This window comes from Phoca vitulina, unplaced genomic scaffold, assembly GCF_004348235.1.
Source record: "Phoca vitulina isolate PV1807 unplaced genomic scaffold, GSC_HSeal_1.0 scaffold22, whole genome shotgun sequence".
Classification (NCBI taxonomy): domain Eukaryota; kingdom Metazoa; phylum Chordata; class Mammalia; order Carnivora; family Phocidae; genus Phoca; species Phoca vitulina.
In genome coordinates, this window is record NW_022589725.1 from 7,469,877 (window position 1) to 7,489,810 (window position 19,934).

Genomic DNA, 19,934 nt, shown 5'->3' on the forward strand with positions numbered 1-19,934 from the left:
TCCTCCGCCTTCTCCACCAATCTGTGGGGAAGAACCAGTTGTTGTTTTTAAATTTTCTAATCCACTGTGAGAGCAATATTTTTCTAAAACACAATACAAATGAATTACTAGAAAAATGAGATTTCAAGAAGACATACAAAAGACAGGCTCCAATTTATTACCAAATTGGGCAGCAGACAAAAATTTAACTGACTGAAGTGTTATTAAAAGGTCTAAATGCCTCCTAACTTGTGTGTGCATCTCTTCACAGGCACGGTCCCAGACTTGCCCCATCTCACAGACCACCTTGGGGTAGCCTGGGCCCGCTGCACCAGGGACTCCCCACTTCCCAGACAGGAGCTTCCCTCACCTTCCCGTGCCTTCACTTCTGCTCCTGCCTCAGTGTGTATTCCCTCCCCATCCTTTTCTGCCTGAAAACTGTCTGCAGGCCCCAGAGCAAATGTCATCACCTCCACGAAGCCAGCTCTGACTCTCCCTGGCACGTGAGGTACCGAGCTCAGTGCTTTACACCCCCCACACCAGGTCCTTCTCCTGAGCTGCTGGAATCTGTCTGAATTTGTGTCTCCATCAGGACTGTGGCCCAGAACCCCAATCCGCCTCCACATCGCTGTGCCCAGTGTAGGGTTTAGGACCTAGTCTGTGGGTGAGGATGAAAGTTTGCTGAGTACATGAGTGAGGAGAGGAATATCCCCATTTGCGTAAGGAAATCTTTGATAAGAGCAGAAATTCTGTAGATGACTCAGCATAACAAAGTCAACAAACGTGTATGCCAGGCGCTGTGCCAGGCCTGGGGACCTGGGGATGAACAAGAACCAGGCCTTGCCTTCTGAGCAGTTACAAGGCTCAGAAGCAGGCGGTGGCTTACCAGCGAGGTGGCTTCTCTGCATAGAGGACCGAGGCAGGGTGGATATGTAATTCATGATCGTCACGGATAGTCCTTGCAAACAGAAGAATTTTATCTGAAGTCAGCCTGAAATACTTAGAGCGGGACTCTTCCACAGATGTGTTTCATATTATCAAAAAATGCATGCAGATGGTACTTCACTCCAACAAACTATTCTCTCCATCTTCTCTAGTGCCCTGGTTGACCCCTCGCCCACTGCCACCCCAGAAGTCAAGAACAAACCATACAAAAAACAGCATATGGCTATTCATGAAAAAACATGGAAAATATACTGCTCTGCCCATTTTCACGTTTATCTTCCATACGTTCTCTTTCAAAACAATTTCCTTAGGGACAGAAATAACACATATGGTGACCTGTATAAACTTTTCTATTGAATAGAAAAATAAAAATGTTTCTATTTAAAATTAAATAGTAAAGATAAAGGCTACGGAGGACATAATAATAGGGGAAAAAGAAAGCTCAGTATTAGACTATCCATGCTTCTCACATAATATTTCAAATTTCAACCCAGATTAGATTCAATTTAATTCAAAAAATAATTACCGAGCACACAACTATTGGTAAGATCAGATCACAAGAGAACATCAACAGATTAGGATGCTGCTGCCCAAACCCTAATTATGGGGTGTTTCTGTGGGTGCCAGGGACCTGTGTGTCAGGGAATCGCTTCGCGCACCATGAGTGAGCCCATCTCCAGCTCTGTGATAAAATCAGCACCCCAGGGTCCTGGCTGTGCTACCAGGTGGCCTGAGCTGATCGACACTGAACTTTTGCTTCAAAGGGACTGACATGAAGCCGACTTCCTCTCCGAAAACAGGAATGTAGTATTCTTTGAGAGGAAAAGGCTAATGACAAAATAATACATGAAGGAAATGCAAAGAAAAGCTGGGGAGGAAGCCTTTGGGATGACTTCCATACGAAAGAACAGATGCACTTTTAAACAGGCGCGGGTAACGCTCTGGACCAGAATGAGCCGAGGCCCTGAGGTTAATAGGAGGGCATGGGTGACCAGTGATTTTCTCCCCAGAAAGTGGAAATGGAAGAACTGGGCTGTGGTCTGTGGCAGGAGGCACATCCAGCACATGAAGAAACACTTGCCAACATACAAAGATGGCAACTATGGCCACAACTTCCCACAGGTCTCAAGAAACAAAATGAACTGCCGGGGTAGTTCCTCCAAGAAAGATCATCTCTAATGGTCCTTTCCAGTTCTATTATTCTGTTATTAGAATGGAAATATTTCCAGCCTCCAGGCTTGTAATTATTATCCTTCCACAACATATGGATGAGCTGAATATTTCAGAATCATTTCCATCAAGTTAAGATATCATGCTGAAAGCTATGTAGTTAACCTCAACTCATCTTTGGAAGGAGATAAAGAAAACCTATTTAACTTAATTGCTGTACTTTCCTGGCACATCAGCTTTCTATGGGGTTTGGATCATTTTTAAGATTTCTCCTTTAACAAATGCCTTCACAAAGTATCATGTTACCTATAAGCTCCAGTAGAATGAAACCTTGCTGCATTTGCGAAGAATCCCGAAACAATGCACCTCAGGACTGGATCCGGATCACCTGCACAAGGCAGCAAACAGAGTGACGGGTAAGCCCCTTGCCTGCCCTATGCTCTGCGTGCTCAAGCCTGTGCTGTGAGGCCCCAGCCCAGGCTGCTTCGAGCCACCTCACAAACCTCTCCTGAACCAGCCCCAGCCCCGTGCCTCCCGGTGCTGGATGCCTGCCCGGGCACCATCTATGGCTGTTGAAGGAAGCTGGACTGTTCCTTTAACTCAGGATGCCCCAACCCCACCAGGCCACAGGGTGACAGGGGAAAGGCCGGGCACCAGAACCCGAGAGAGCACACCACGGGCTGGCCAGTGACCCCAAGAACTGCTTTTTAGGAGAAAATCTTATGTTTCTTCCATGAGACACATTATTTCTGTGGTTATAAGCTACAGCACGTAATTCTTCACCATTTTTCAAATGCCCCATTTTAATTGATGTCTATATTGCTAGAGTAAACATCTTCCAAGGATAGAGCCCAACCATTTATTAGATGATTTTCACAGGATACATTCTAAATGATCACGCAACGGAAAATGTCATGTGTGTGGCTTAACAACATACTTCATTTCATCAATTCTAAGACTCACTCTTTTTTCCCCCTTCAACTCACTGAAATCAGGACAGCATTTTGTAATTATAACTGGCAGTACTTTTTTTCTTAGTGGTGCATAAAATAACAATGTCAGCGTCACCACATTCTTACCGGCAATGATTTGGCTAAAAGGTACCCCTTCTATTACTGTACATTTATCAATTACTATCTGTGTTTCTTCTTTTCTGAGTTTTCTGTTCCTCTGCCCATATATCAACTTGGAAACCTTTTTTTTTAAGCGTGTTAAATGAACTCATTCTATGATAAGGTTTTTAATTTTTCATCTGTCTGCTAAAAATATTTTTACTATTTGCTTTTTAACATCTTGAAATTTTAAATTTGTACATAATTTATTGTGTTTCCATCATTTTCTCTATTGTTTCTCAGCACAGAACTGATAAATCTCAAATCTACATTTCTAACCACAACCTGATCCAAGATTCAGTCTCTTCTCTCCAACTGCTACCCAAAAGAAACTTCTCTGTAGAACATATGTTCTTATTAGGGGGATATCGCTTCCAAAGGGATGAAAACTGGCTCTTGGGGGCAGGAAAGGGAGGATATCTTAGATACTGCCATGGCTGTGGCCCACCAAGGCTCAACCCTACTTTACAAAATCGTATTTTCCTTCATGTTTAATTTCTCTCGTTAGGAAGAATTTAAATTTAATGTCACTTTTCTCCTGAGTGAGAGGCTGATAATGAAAAACAGGTTAAGAAACACAGATAGAGAAGTAAGGCTGTCATCTGTCTGTTAGATGACAAGCACTAGATGAGCTTCTCCCCAGTCAGCTGCCTTTGGAAGCTTCCCCGTTTCTATCAATGACACCAACTTTACCCAATCACCCCGGTTTCAACTCTCCCCTCTCCCGTGAGCTTCTTCATTCATCAATATTCTGAGCATCTGATATGCCCCTCACCCCAAGCACCTGTCTCCACAGCCTCCCTGCCCTGTGCTTGCTAGTGCAACCAGGCTGCTGGACTGGACCTGGCCACCACTCGAGGCCTGCTTTACAACCTCCCAGGCCCAGCCCCACTGGATTCCCTCCTCCCTGCATTCCTATTACATCCACCACCCGTTTGCCTAAAGCACTGACGGGTCTACTCCTCTAACTTCGAAGAGAGCTGAAGACCTCACACTGTAGCACTCTGTCTACCTGCATCCATCTCTCCCTTCACTGCACTACTTCCTGAGAGAACCATGTCTTGGCCATTTTGTAATCACTTTCTAGTAGGATAGAAGCAAAAATAAGGCTGAAATGGCAGGAATGAAACTGCCTGAGTTCAAGTTCTGATTCCACCACACACTGTGTGACCTTCAGCAAGTTTCTCTTTGCCTCTTCGCCCACTGGTCTCATCTACAGATAGGGATACGAGCGGCATATATTCACTGCATCGGTGTGAGCACTAAATGAACTCACACGCAGGAACACTCGGCGTACCGCCGGCCCGCTCTCGGCACTTAGGGAATGCTAGCAGGTACTCGCGGCACCGAGGGGGTCAGGGCGCCTGGCGCGTGCCTGGCACTCACTGGGCAATGGCCAGTGAATGAGCAGATGGGTCACCTCTTCAAGAGCGCTGGTTATAAGCCTCACAGATCCGGCTCAGCTGAACCAGCTGTGTTGTCCTGAACTCAACTGAATTTCTCCCCAAGACTTTGAGGCTCATTTGTAAAATAAGGACAGTATCACCCACACCTCACAGAGTGTCACCTGTGATACCACACCTGCCATTGCATAACCATGTCCTCAATTAATGGTAGTCACGGTCACAGCCAGAAGCCAGAGCCCATGCCTTACGCAGCACTCCTGTCTTACCCTAGGGACCGCTGAGGCTCAACACACAGACTTCATGAGTAATGTCTGCATTTGAAAATAAAATGTAATTTATTTGGATTAGCCCTAAATATCGTCCACTTCAAAGCAACTTTTCTTGCAAAGCCTACATGGGGAAATTAACTACATAACATGCAATGATGTGAATGCTAATGATCCTGAAGTCTTGTCAGGGCTTGTCAATTTTTTTTTCCATTAAGAATAGCCCTCAGAAATACAAACAGACCTCCCTGGAAAAAACATGCTACTTTCACACGCTCAGCTTTTCACCGACATGGGCAATTCCGTGTGAGCCTGGGGAAGGTACGGAGCACACCGTGCCGCCTTGCACCAGCCTAGCACGGACCGTCCGGGAATACAAGTGAACAGCACAGAATGGGGCGTCGCCGGGTATGGAGGTTTGCTCTTACCTTCGCTAGATTTCTTGGGCACTTGAAACTTGACAAGAAGCTTCTTCAACTGCTCTCGCACTGTCGCCGCTCTGACAAGACCCTTGTAATTCAGGAAATGTTCCTGACACCACTGAGAGCTTTTATTGTGCTATAGGGCAACCCAGACAGAGGGGGAGTGAGAGAAACGCAGACAAGTTCTCGACCACGGCTACACCGCAAGGTGCCCTGTTTCCTCTTCCCCCTTTTGCTTACTCGGTGGGACAAGATCATCCCACCCTAATGGTCCCCGTTCTGCCCCATCTCCCTAAACAGATGCTGACCGCCATGCGTACCATCTGACTGCTCTTCCTTCTCGCTTCCTGTGCCAAAGGGCAAAGGAGAACTTACTGACAAGCAGAGTTGTTTTCAATCTGAAATACCCACCCGAGTGGCGCAAATTATCAGAAAGACCCACTTCCCTGTGGGTCTTTGTAAATTAACTTTGAGCAACTTTGAGTTCATCATTCCAGGAGACTACAGGTGAGCAATGATACTTGCCAATTTAGAAATAATTTGCAAATTACTATTATTTATCCCCAACATATGGTTTTTCTATCAACAGTGCTTATTCTATATTCTTAAGTAGGATCATTATGTCTTAGATTAAATTACTGCTGTGGGGATGTACTCTGAAATTCTACTCTAAGCCAGAAAGGAAAGCATTTTAAAGAAGAAAATATCATCCACAGGAGATTTTCCAAGGAAAATACACTAATGTGATATAGACGTGCGCCCACTTTCCACCAGCAGAGCGAGCTTCAGAGTGCAGACGGCACACTGTGCTCATACAAATGAATTCTAACTCCCGTAACTCATAATTCATGATCTCAGTAAGCGATCAGGCTTTTCTGAAGACTGTTCATTAAATGAATAATCTTCCTTAGATCACTGGTGAAACAAAAATTTAGTATTTCTCCTCTTCTAAGAAAATATTTAAGAAACAAATACAAGATACTGGAAGTCTGAAATATCTAATTTCCCCCTCCCACCATTTCCTTTACATAAGAGGTTTCTTATGGTTTTCATCATCTTTAGAGCTCTCTTCTTAGCAATTTTTGGTGAGACTCTTAAGCTGTATTATTTGCTAAGTTTTACAAAACGTTAAGAGTATTACAGAAAAACACAATAAAAATTAACACTGCCTATGACTAAATACGGGTAGGGCGTGTGAACAGACACGGGTCCTCACCACACGTTCCTCACAGCCGGTCCCCGTTGACTCACAGAGACCGCTTTGAAGATTGAACTCAACACCACACACTCTTGGCCTCACTTATTTGGCAGAAAATAAAACCGGGCTTGCTATTCAGATGTCTGCTAGTGCCGTCCAGCAGCACCAGTGGGTGTGAGACGGTGGGGAGAGCGGGGAGGCCGAGCCGCCAGCCTGCTGCTAGCCATCGGCGTGCTGCTAGCCATCGGGGGCAACCAGAGGCGACTTCTGTGTTCCTCCAGGCAAAATGGCACCACAAACCCAGGCAGGGACCCCACACGTGGATTAGAAGTACTGGCAATAATCTAACAGAAAAATACCGAGGTCTCTAGGCCACTCCTTTATAAACTTGACCTTCTGGAATCCTCACTCCTAGATCACCTTGAGTGGGGTGGAGGGGCCTTTCGAGTGGTAGCTGTACTTACTTTGATAAATGCTTCGTACACATTGAGCATAGTGAGATGATCACCCTCCTCCACAGCAAATTTTCGGTGCACTCGAATCTGGAAAGAATAAAGCAACATTTAGAATCAACTCCTGTGAGCCTCTGGTACAGGGACGTAACATTACATGCTGAATAGCTCGCGGCCTGCAGAGTCTGAAAGACCTGGTCTGCACCAGCTCTGGCTCCGCCATCTCCTGAAAACCTCAGATTGGTAACGTACCCGTTCTCGGCCTCAACTTCCTTATCTGTAAAACTGGGATTATTAAACCTATCAAGACTGCTGCGGAATTAAGATGATTCACTATGACACCTGCCAGAAGTATTAGAGAAATGTTAGTGTTCTTGTCTCTCTCCTCCTCTATCCAGTCAATACCATCTCTTTCAGAAGAACCCCTCCTCGCCCCCCACAGCCCTAGGAGAATATAAGTTCCGGGAGGGCAGGGGGCCAGCTGTCTGGCGCGTGGTAGACATTCTGTATTCGGGGGCTACCGCCAGCCGCACAATCCTTTCAGACGTCCCTCAATTTTCTTTTCTGTAAGATCCTGGGCAACACCACCCTGCTCTCATGAGTTCAAGAAACAGCCCAGATGATACATACATAAGCACACAAATATACTTAGTATCTCTAGAATTTTCTCCTTGCATCAAATACCACACACTTAACCAACCTACCTAGCCACCTTCCTGCCTTCCATCCGTTCCTTCGTTAAGAGGTATTTACTGAGCACTACTAGAGGCCAGGCGTCGTTCTAAGCATTTGGGAGGTCGCAGTGAATCCAACAGCGGTGGAAGCCAAAACCAAACAAGCAAACCACACAAATATATGGTACAGCAGGTGGGAGGACGGGCTAGAGAACACAGCAGAGGAGAGACTGGGCCGGGGCGGGGGAGGAATGCTGCAATTCCAGACAGTGGCAAGGGCCTCAGGTTCCTCATCTTACAAAGGAGTCTGTCTGCTCTGAGGGAGGATTGTCAGAAGGGTTAAGAGAAAAGCAAACAAAAAAACAAGGGAGAAAATGGATTTAACCACCAAGCACGGAGGCAGGAAGGTATAATCTATCATGTTACGACTGTCAGGAAAAAGACAAGCACCTGTAAGAAAGTCCAAGTTCAGCTCCTGCGTGTGCAAGGCTGCCACATCTCACTCTTCCCACAGGAACCGGCCCCGATCTCACCCTGGCCTGCCTGTCAGGGCGCCTCACCTCCGGGGTGGTCTGCGTAGCCCAACTTCTCCAGTCTCCCCGGCGCTCGCTCCTTCAGACATCTCTGGTGCCGGGCCTTGGGCAGAGCCCTGCCATCTCCTTGGCTTGGAGTACCCCTCCACCACCACCAAAATCGGCCTGCTGTGCCCAGGCACGACTCCTTACGTCACTAGTGTGCCACCAGGTCGCTGCCGGAGAAGCCTGCAGGCCAGTTTCCCTTATGGGGAGGTCAGCAGGTCACAGTTCAGACCGGGGGCTCCAGACTGTGAAAGGCAACTGCCCCACGGCTGTGCAATCACAAACGAGTTACCTGACCTTCCGGTGCCTCCACCTCTAAAAATGATGAGAAGAGTGTTTACCTCCCACGGTTATGGGGAAGACACTAGGGAATACGATGCACCTAAAATGTCTGGCACGGTGTCAGGCACACGGCAAACACTCAGAACACAAGTGGATCCCATCTGCCCAGCCAGTGGTCCCCGGAGAGTTTCAACAAGGGGAGCCCACAGGGAAAGAGACCGGTATGAATGGCTTGGGGAAGAGGCTAGACTTACTGCCTGAGACTTCTGGTTTGAGGGGACCACAAAGATATTCTGGATTTGCATCATAGCTGCAATGCTTAGAATTTCCTGAGAACAGCCAAAATTTCCTATAAAACAAAAAGCATGTTTCATTTCAAATATGCACTGTCAATGAGAAGTGAAAGACATTTTGTTATTTTCTTACACCATACTATAAACCTAAAGTCATATATTTATATACAGTTTGATTGTTTAGTTGTAGCATATCAACCCTTTACCCTGCTGAATGTAATGTCCCATAAGTGGCCCAGATGAACGGAGGCCCAGGAAGACTCTGAGAAAGGGGCTGCTACACTAGGCAGCTGGGACATCAAGGACTCTCGCTGTGCACCACGGTGGGGCCAGAGGAGCCGTGTCCCTAAGGGCAGGTTCACTCCACACCTGTTCCCTACTCCCATCGGAACAGCTAGGATCCTGGCCAAAATCCAAGAGGGAAAGGAGGGGCAGGGATTATGTGGGTTGTGTCCCTTCTGCAGTCTCTCTCTTCCTGGACCCTTCTCTGGGGCGACCTCACTCCTGACAGGGCTCACCTGACCCAGCGAGCCTAAGGCATGCTTAGACCAGGGCAGCACTCCGTGAGCAGCAGCTGCTCACGCCTGGGAACAGGGTCTGCAGCCGTCGGCGCACCGGGGAACTGGACGATGACAGTGAATTGCCCATCTGTAGTCCTCCCCACGGCTTCCTGCCTCATGGCTGACACGCTCCCCCACCCGAAACTTAAAAAGAGTCCTGTTTCTCAATGTAAGCCTGAGGTCATCTGGATGTTTCAAAACTAAAGCTACCTCTCACCACGCTTAGTCTGAAATACAGCTCTGTAAATTGCTAGTGAATCTAAAAGTTAGCCAAAAGCAAGAAAAAATTCTAACTTCCTTTCCTGGTAGGGGTGGTGGGTAGATGATTCTGACCTGACCTCTAACTTATGAACTTTCGCCCCTTACTCCTTTTCTCACAAACATCTGAAGGCGTCAGGGAAGTTGGGCCCCTTGTATGCTGGCAGTGGGAGTACAAAGGGGTGTAACCTCTGTGGAAAATAGTATGGTGAGGCCTCAAAAAATTAAACATAGAATTATTGGATGATCCAGCAATTCCACTGAAGTATATACCCAAAAGAAGTGAAAGCAGGGACTCCAACAAATGCTTGGATGCCAATGCTCACAGCAGCCCTACTCAGGATAGCCGGAAGGTGGAAGCAACGCAAGTGTCCATCGACAGATGAACGGTATATACACACAGTGAAATACTAGTCAGCCTTAAAGAGGGGCATTCTGACATGAGCTACGACACGAATGAACCTTAGAAGACAGTACGTTGAGTAAAATAAATCTGTCACGAAAGGGCAAATATTGTAGGATTCCACTGAAGGGAGGTTCCCAGGATCCTCAAATTCATGAAGACAGAGTAGGAGGGTGGCTGCAGGGCTGGCGGGAGGAGGGAATGGGGAGTTGGTGTTTAATGGAGACAGAGTTTCAGTTTGAAAAGATGAAAAAGTTCTGGAAATGGATGGTGATAAGGGCTGACTGACAATGTGAGTGTACTTAATGCCTCAGAACTGTACACTTAAAAATGGTTAAAATGGTAATTTTATGTATTTTTTACCATAATTTAAAAAAAAAAACTTCTTTGTTTAAAAAAATAAAACAGGCGTCCGATCTATGCCCCCTAGGAAAACAAAAGCGTTTACTGAATTAATTAATGGTGACTGACACAGAATGCCCAGTTAACAACATGCCCCAAATCAGACAGCGTTAGAGGAAAGCTCCTTCACTACTCGGAATATATCATGCCCTTCCCCAGGGTGCACAAAATTCGAAGAACTAATCCTTTGACAGAATCAATGAGAACTATTGGTCTCTACCTACCTGATTCAAGCAGCATCTTTGCAAACATGGGATTCAAAGGAAACTCTGCAATTCTCATGCCAAGCGGTTCAGTTAGGCGACAGTCTTTGTCCAGACCTGCCGTAAGAACAAGAACAACAGAAATCAGAAGGCCTGTACCATTGTGTTGGAAGATGTACGGTTATCAGGAGGATAAACGATGATGTACACTAGGAAAAGGTGTCCAAAAGATGAATCATGCTACCAAACTCAATCTTACATCAGAGTGCTGTTACATTAAAAGAAAAGACCCCCTCTGAGCTCCTGAATAGCCAATTTTGAAAAACTGATACTTCTAATAGCTTCTATTCAAGGACTTCACTCCAAGGAAACAGCCCTGCAGCCTCCTCTCGCTCCCCACTCTCCTCACCCACCCCAGAGACTGCTCCTTCCAAGTGCAAATGCAGATGTCCCAGAAGGGCATCCCACGCCCTCCACTCCCACACTATGAGAGCGATTACAAGGCCAGCGACTACAAATCTAAACGTCTGCCCAGATCTCCCTTGGATGCCAATACCAGAACCGTTCATCCAACTGCCTCCTGGGCAGTTTACTAAACTGGATGGACTCCAATTCCCCACATCCCTCCTTGCCTCTGTGCCACTAGCCAATATTCAGGTATGGGATTCCGGAGACGCTATTGTTTTATTGCCATTCAGACTATTCCCAAGATGTACCATTAAAACACATGCTGCAGAGCTCAGAGTAAGACAGGAAAGGTAGTTTCTCTTCTGTTCCCATATAATCATCTCTTGAAAGGTGACAATTCAGCTTGTACCTGTAAATTAAGTTGGGTGGTTCCCCCTGCCTTCTCCAGCTTACTTAGGACAGTGAAGAAATAGAAAATATTTCAACTTTCATTCTGTTGGATTAGAGGCAAATCAATCCAGATGAAAACCTTCTACGTTGTCAACGTTCTCTCATACTCATTACAGACTATCCCAGGAAACCCTGCTTTCAGGGTCCTATCACATGCCTGAGAACAGGGATGGGAACCCATTCCAGCACACTCACTCTGGGACTTGAGGCAGACCCAGCTAAAGGCCTTTTAATTCACTTCACGATCTTTTAAATCAGTAATTGGCTATTCCTTTGTGGGGAAGTATCACAAATGTAATGAATGAAGATGGACCCCATCTTTTGAGTTAAAAAAAATTAACTCAAAAAGGAGCACAGCCTTACTACATGTAAGAGCTAAAACTACAAAAACTTTTTAAAGAAAACCCAAGAGAGATCTCCACGCCCATGGGTTGGGCAACAGTTTCTTAGGTAAGACACCAAAAGCACAAGCAACAAAAGAAGAAATACATATACTGAACTACATGAAAACGTAAAACCTTTGCACTACAAATACCATCAAGAAAGAAGAAAAGCCAACCACAGAATGGAGGAAGTATTTACAAGTCACAGATCTGTTAAGAAACTTATACCCAGAACACATAATGAACTCCTCCAACTCAATAATAAAAAGACAGTACCCCAAGTAAAAATGGGCAAAGGATTTGAATAGATATTTCTCCAGAGAAGATCTATGAGTGGCCAATAAGCACATGAAGAAGTGCTTACCACCATTAGTCATTAGAGAAATGCAAATCAAATCCACAAGATACCACTTCATTCCCACTGGGATGCCTACAACACAGAGGACAGATAACAAGTGTCGGCCACTTGCTATCATGTGAAGCAAGTGGAACCCTCATACCCTGCCGGTAGGAATGTCCACCAAGAACTAGCGCATAAATGTTTCGGCAGCATTATTTACATTAGCCAAAAAGGGGAAACAACCCAAATGTCCATCAACTGCTCACTGGCTAAGGATATTATGTGGTATATCCAATCCATGCAATGCTACATTATTCAGCAATAAAGAGGAATGAAGTGTCAACACATGCTACATACAACACGGATGAACCTTGAAAACATCATGCTGAGTGAAAGAAGCCAATCACAAAAGACCACAGATTATATGATTCAATTTATGTGAGATTCCAGAATAGGCAAGTCTATAGAGACAGAGATTAGATCAGTAAATTGCCTGGGGTTGGGAAGAGGGGAAAGGGAGTGGGGAGTGAGCATTCATGGGTACAGGGTTTCTTTCTAAGGTGATGAAACTGTTCTAAAATGTTCTAAACTTGGGGTGATGGTCGCACAACCCTGTGAATATACTAAAAACCACTGAACTGTACACTTTAAATGGGTAAACTGTATGGTATGTGAATTATACCTCAACAAAGATGTTAAAAACAAACAAACAAAACAATCTCAAAGGACAAAACCTCCACTGAAACTTACTACCAAACCAGACATTATGTTCCCTTGGGGCAACATTCACAGAAGTTAGGTACCTCCTCAACAGGTGAATTCAAGGCTACAGTGTTCTCTATCTTAAACACTACGTTTTTAAACAAGAGAACAGAGGTTCTTCCAAAGCACGGTGTTTCCTTGCCCCAAAGAATTCCACAGGCTGGTCATCGGCCCAATTCTCCACAGGGAACTCCAGGAATGAAATGAGGGGAAAAAGGGAGAGAACACTAAGCCAGAGGTTTTAGGATGGGGTGGAGGGACTGAAAAATAGCCCTGGAGAGGTAACATCTGAAATACTGGTAGGGAATCTTCTAGATGTCTTTCAGGAGTGCGGCTCTAATGATGATTATTAACAGCTCCTGATATACCAACACGCTTTATAAATTCATTGTCCTAACTGGGATTCATGTACTATTAATCTAATTATGGTCCCACCTTTTTATTTCCATGAAGCTTAAGGGTTGTTAAGAGGATTATATATATGGGGAGAACCAGTCCCATCCCTGAAGATACTAAGGAGCCCTAACGTGAATACAACCTAACCAACACCATCTATTAGTAAGCAGATCAGAGAACACATAAAAGACAGGCGTACCTCCCAGAGCATAGAGTAACTCCAACGCTTGAACCATCGACTGGGCTGGGGGGGGCTGTAAAAACATAAAAATCCTCCTAAATTAATTTCTTCAGGTAACAGACTAAAATGTGACTATTTCCTGCTCAAATCCACTCTTCCCTCTTATGTGCCCCATACATACCAGCCTCCGTGCTTGTGTTTCATGCCGGTGCCCTTGAAATGCCCTTTCTCTCCTCAGCATCTTTACTACTATTTGGTCTTCAATGTCAGCTTGATTAAACATTGCCCCTTGGAGCCCTCCCTCCTGCTCCCCTCCACCAGAAGTGATGGGTCCCTACCTTGAACAACCTTCCTGTTTAGTCCTACACCCCCATCAGACACTTCTGATTTTGTCCTTCACAGTCTCAACCTTCTACTCCAGCAGCCCTGGTGGGTAACACTGCACCAGGCCTCGCCCACAGGGGGCAACTGACATACGCAGAATCTGAATTTCTGAAAAGAGATAATGCTAGACAATCTGACCTTAATTTAAGCAAAGCTGCTATTGTGATCTTCGGTCTGATTCTCTGGATCCAAATCACATCTCTGGTATTTTCACCTAAACACACACTGACTAGTATTTCTCTCTAGCCTCATCTGATTTGGGACCATATGCGAACGTTTTAACATAATTGGAAGGACTGCATATGTATAATTTTAGTTTGTTTTTCTGCATGGTTTTCTGTTTTCATTGTTTGTTTGTTTGTTAACCCAGAGAAACTTCACAGTGATTACTTGGGATGGCTGCATAATGTTCCAACAAGGTCATACTCCATAAAATACACAATTGTCTTCCTCCTGGGCAACTGAGTTGTTTTCAGTTCTTTGCTACTTTAACTAACACTGCTAAATAAACAAAATTATATGTGGCCTGTGATTTCAACTGTAAAAAAAACAAAACAAAACCACAATTTCAGGAGAAAATAACCAGAAGGGAATATATGAAGATGAATTTGTATGTATTTTCCTCATTCTTCAGTTGTCCAAAAGTTCATGATTTTCATTATTCTATTTAAAAATTTAATATACAATGATACTATAAACATGATCATGCTATGTACGTTCTTTTCCTCTTTTTCTCAGGAGAAATTTCCCTGAGAAGAAATACCAGGCGTTTCTAAGTCTCATAAAATAACATCAGAAAGCCCTCCAGGACTGAAGCCGAGGATGAAACCGCTTTCCCAAACTGTGTCAGCTTTGGACTTTCTCCTTTTTCTTCCTGTTTGATCACTTAACTAATGTGAAGTGGTACCTTACAGCTATTTCAGTTTGCACTTATTTCTCTTCTAGAGAAGCCAAACATGTTCCAATGTTAGTTTACTATTTGTGTGGCTTCCTTTCCTTTAGCTCTTTCTTCAGTGGATATTTATTCCAAATGATGCTTGAAAAACTGCAGTTCTCGAGATGCTGATATATCATTTTTGCCATTATATGTTTTCCTTTCATCTTAGACGGGAGGCTTTTCTGAAGCTTTTAATTTGCATATACTGTTTACCTTCTCTATAATTTCTTGCATACACCCATAATCAAAGAGTATATTTTTTCCATACTTATGATAAACACACAGTTGTTTTCTTTGGGAGAGAGACTGATATTTTCTATTACTTCATTCACCTAGTTCATCACGACATATATGACATGAGGGACTTTATTATCTGAGAATCCGGGCTTCTCACACCACATAACAATGCAGCTGGGATAGAACAAGAGATAAAACGCTAGTCTTCAAATCATAAAAATTCAAGAAGAAAATATGACTGAATGTTTACTAACTGACCTAGATGTGGGGAAGTGCTTCATAAGGACAAGAATAACAGAAGACATCAGAGAGACAGAGATAGAAAGATTTTACTGTGGAAATACTTATATGTCTGCACATTAAAAAAAATAAAAAAACAACAAAATACAAATAACTAAAAAACCATTTGCAAGAAATACTATAAACAAAGATTAATGTCTTTAATAATTAAAGGACTCTTAAAAACCACAATAAACACTAATTCTAACAGATAAATGGCTTAACAATTCAGAAGAAATATAAAGTGGACAATAAATGTTTTTTTTTTTTAAACTGTCTTTTGAGAAATCAAATAATAAGGTACAGATATTTGTCCTCCCTTCCCTTCTCCCTCCTGACATCAACAAAGAAGCAAACCTCTAAAAGAAAGTACCACGGCATGGCAGAGGCACTGTGTGGGGCAGCGTGCGCTGCTGGAGCTTACAGCAATCTGGCCACACAGCAAGGATGTACAAAACACTATGGCTGTTTGACCCAGTAATTCTACTCCAGGGACCTGCCCCAGGAAATAAGCAGAAGGGCAATCAGCCACGAGGACGTCCGCCGCAGCTCTATCACAGCCCTCCTGGCTCCCCCAGCTGTGACACTCCCTCACGGAGACCTCCACACACTCGCCGTCCCGGATCTCCCCACCTCCTGACCTGGTGAAGTCCTACTTGGGTTTCAGGTCTCACTCCGCACAAGACTAACCAGGCTGGGGGCCCTTCCTTTGTCTCAGAGCACTGGACCCACGCACGGCAATTACCCACTTACTTGTCATCCACCCCGCCCCAGGCAAGAACAGGATTTGTGTCTGCCCTGTCTGGCCCTGCTCCCCCATACCCTGCACGGGGCCTGGTCCAAAGTAGGCACACGACACACGAGCTAAGGGGAAATTAAAAAAAAAACAAAAACAAAAACAAAAAGTGATGCATTCTAATCTTATGTCCCGACATTTGCCCATGGGCATTCCAGAGAGAAGGCAGGACTTACCGACATGAAGTGGAACCTGAGGACGTTGTCGATCCCTAGCGCTTTCAGCTGTAGGATGACAGGCGCCAGATTGCTACGCTGCATCTCAGGGACGGTGCATTGAGGCAGCTTGTCAAAGGCTTCCTCTGAGGATAAGAAATCAGAACTATTTGGGGTCAAATGCCACAATCAAACGCAATCATCATGATGCCCACGGGACAGTTTTCCTTCTCTAAAGAGAGGCTTGAAGACTCTAGGATCAGATGCATATGATATCACGACACAGAATAGTTTCACGTTTAGAAAAGACCATTCTATTTAAAAGGTACCTTAGCAGTTTATATCTTTATAAATAACATATCTTTATACAAGTCTGTTCTTTTACTTTAGGATGCTTTTTTAATGTGCTTTTTGTCAGCAGAACGTGAAATCAAAGCCACAGGTATGTGCTGGATCACGACTGGCACCCAGGCCCTCTGCTTGGGGCTGCAGTAAGTCTGGAAGGCAAGACCTGTAACTATAAGCAAAGAACAATCTCAAAGTAAATCACCAAAATGGTAACCAGAATATAAGAAAAGACCAAATCTTACAAAGAGCAAAAGTTGTCCAAATCTAACTTTTAAAACCAACGAGCCAGGCCCGCATCACACTCAAAATCTGGTCACCAAACAGATCAACGAATGCTTACATGCCCCACCAGGAACAAAAGGTGACCTCCAACAAGAAAAAGCACCACAAGGCATAGAGGTGCCAAGATGGGAGGGGCAGGAGAGGGGGCAGGGAGGAAGAGACCCTGGAGGCCTTTTCATAAAAGCCTGACAAACAGGGCGGTGAGGGGGGCGGGGAGAGGGAGGAAGGGATTAAATCACTTTGGTATATATTCAGAAAGCTTATAGATTATATACAGAAGGCTCCATCCACAAAATCCCTCTCACATCAGTCAACATTTTAACTGCACACCCTCCTTAAGTCGAGGCTGGCCCAACCTCCATGCAGATCATAAGGCTTTTGTTAACTAGAGAAAGAAAACAACAAGAGGTGTCATGAAGAAATAGCACTATCACTGAAGAACTTTTTCAAAAAGGTTGTGAGTGAACAGATAACCAATGTTCTGTGGACCAACTGATACAAATGGCCACAGGCACGGGTCTAACTGGGAGATACTGAAGAACAAGCAACAGCAGGAAGTTCCAGATGGAACATTCCTTTTGAGTTTCAAGAGCATTTGGGGGATAGCTTTTTGGTAGGATAACCACATTTTCCAAGCATACTGCTGACAGAGGGAGAATCGATGTTCTCAGATACCAGGACGACCCTGCTGAGAAGCCGCTCACAGGAAACAGTGCTGCCCAAGAGTTAATGACATTCAATTAAACTCTACTGAAGACCAAGTGTGTGAGGCCCTGGGCCAGGAGCAGCAGAAACAGCCTCCAGAAGCTTCAGTGATACGAAAGGGCCTGGAACCAAGACCAAAAACGGTCACCTCCAAGGCCAGGTCCCAGTGAACAGTCCTCCTGAAGGAGAGTGGAGGCTCAGGGAAGGAGGAAACACAGTCATTGCAAAAAGGCATGTGAGGTCACTTCATGAGGGAGTTGTCATTTGAGAGAGGATTTGAAGGATAAGGGGGATCTGTTGGGCGGAGGAAACAGCCCAAGGAAAGGTATCAAAGATATGAGATGTGGATGTAGAAAAACAGAAAGTGCGTTTAGGAAGAGCGGAGTGCAGTTGGGATGCAGTGTAGGGCAGGTATGTGGATAGTGGGAGAACATAAGCCAGGAAAAGTCCTGGAGGATTCTGGGAAACAGTTCAGGGTCTGAGCACATAGCACCCTGCTCAGGACTACACTCTGTGAAAGCTCATCTGAAAGCCAGTCAGCCAAGAAAACCTAGAGGCTGGATGCTAGTGCACCCCATTACTGTCAGGTGGGCCCTACCCAACCCCACTCCACTAAAACTGCTCCTGCTAAGGAGGCTGGTGACCTTTCAACCAAATCGACCTATCTTTAGTCTGCATTCTGTGACTTTATTTCTTTGGAGGATGAGATATGCGTGCCATTTCCTCTTTAAAAATAGCCTGAGTTCCTCAAAAAGTTCAACATGTATGACCCCACAAATTCCACTCCCAGGTATATGCTTAAAAGAATTAAAAACAGGTACTCAAAACACAATTTCATAGTACCAGCTATTCACAAAAGCCAAAAGGTGGAAATAATCAACTGATGTATAGATAAACTAATTGTGGCATATCCATCCATGAACTATTATTTAGCCATAAAAAAGAATGAAGCACTGGGGTACCTGGGTGACTCAGTCGGTTGAGCGGCCAACTCCTGATTTCAGCTCAGGTCATGATCTCAGGGTTGTGAGACTGAGCCCCAAGTTGGGCTCTGTGCTGGGCAGGGGCCTGCTTGAAATTCTCTCTCTCCTTCTCCCCCCTGCCCCCAACCCCCCTCTCCCTCTCTTAAGGAAAAAAAAAAAAGAATGAAGCACTAATATAACAGAGATGAACCTGGAAAACATTTAGCATTCATTACGCTAAATAAAAGAAGCCAGACACACAAGGTCTCATATTTATGATCCCATTTATACAAAATATCCTAAACGGATAAACCCATGGAGACAGAACAGACTGGTGGTCGCCAGGGAGGAGTGCAGAGAAGCTGCTTAATGGGTACAGAGTGAGGGAAATATTCTGAAACTAGACAGAGGCAGTGATGCACACTGTGGATGTAATTAAATCCGACTGAACGGTTTGATTTAAAATGGTTAACTTTATGTGATATGAATTGCACCTCAATACATTTGTTTTCAAGTATTCTGAAACTTTCTCTTCTTCTAAATTTCCAGATGCCTTTTAACCCTCGGTGCTCTCTTTCCTCTCCCATCTTTCCTCCTTATCGCCCTAGCCTCTGGCTCTGCCTGCCCCCTCCCATGGATACTCCCCTTACCTGCTTCCTCCCCACCACATACCTGTAACATTCCATTCCCTCTGCCTGGTGCTCTCCTTTCCCTTGGAGAACCACTGGGTGGCCAGTAAGATCAGGCACAAATGCTCAGTTGTGAAGCCCTCCCCGGCAGGATAACTCCCTGCGCTCTGCTTGCAAGGCTCATTCCGGTATGGCGACCCTATCACACCATAATATGCCGATCTGTTTGCAGGGCTGCCTCCAGCACCTGGCTGTCCACCACGTGCCCCCAGACCACGTCTCGCCTAGCCCAAGATCTCCAAACCCTGGCACAGTGGCTGGCCTACGGCAGGTGCTCTGTAAATATTCGCTACAAGAAAAAATAAGGACTGAACAAGGGTGATGGTTACCGGAAGGAAAGAAGAGACAAATGACAAAACCCCTGGATTTGGGAAGTGAGCGCAGATGGATGCTGGACAGAGGATTAAAAATAATGTGAAAATTAAAGCTGGACAACTGAGGAGAAATCTTGGTGCCATCACCCACAAAAGAGAGGCACAGAGAGAGAGAGACCGAGAGAGAAGCTCTGGACATATCACTGTCGAAGGCAAGGCTGCCTTCAAGCTGGAGAGAAAGTTCCCGAAGGGCTGGGATAGTCTTTACCATAATTTTATCTTGCTCCTTCAGAGCCTAGCATGGTGCCTGGCGCAGAGCAGGA

The 19,934-nt window shown here is 45.0% G+C and overlaps 1 protein-coding gene across 5 annotated transcripts in view; it reads right to left on the reverse strand.

The window, feature by feature from the left end:
* Window positions 1-19,934, reverse strand: part of DHX35 (DEAH-box helicase 35) — a 65,673-nt gene that overhangs the window by 7,443 nt on the left and 38,296 nt on the right. For all 5 annotated transcript variants that reach the window (XM_032419343.1, XM_032419344.1, XM_032419340.1 and 2 more), the window contains 8 exons: window positions 16,333-16,457; window positions 13,542-13,596; window positions 10,625-10,720; window positions 8,739-8,833; window positions 6,963-7,040; window positions 5,307-5,436; window positions 2,401-2,482; window positions 866-937 (listed from right to left, as the gene is read on the reverse strand). In XM_032419343.1, coding sequence (XP_032275234.1) covers window positions 866-937; window positions 2,401-2,482; window positions 5,307-5,436; window positions 6,963-7,040; window positions 8,739-8,833; window positions 10,625-10,720; window positions 13,542-13,596; window positions 16,333-16,457 — 733 coding nt within the window. The remainder of the gene's footprint in view (window positions 1-865; window positions 938-2,400; window positions 2,483-5,306; window positions 5,437-6,962; window positions 7,041-8,738; window positions 8,834-10,624; window positions 10,721-13,541; window positions 13,597-16,332; window positions 16,458-19,934) is intronic.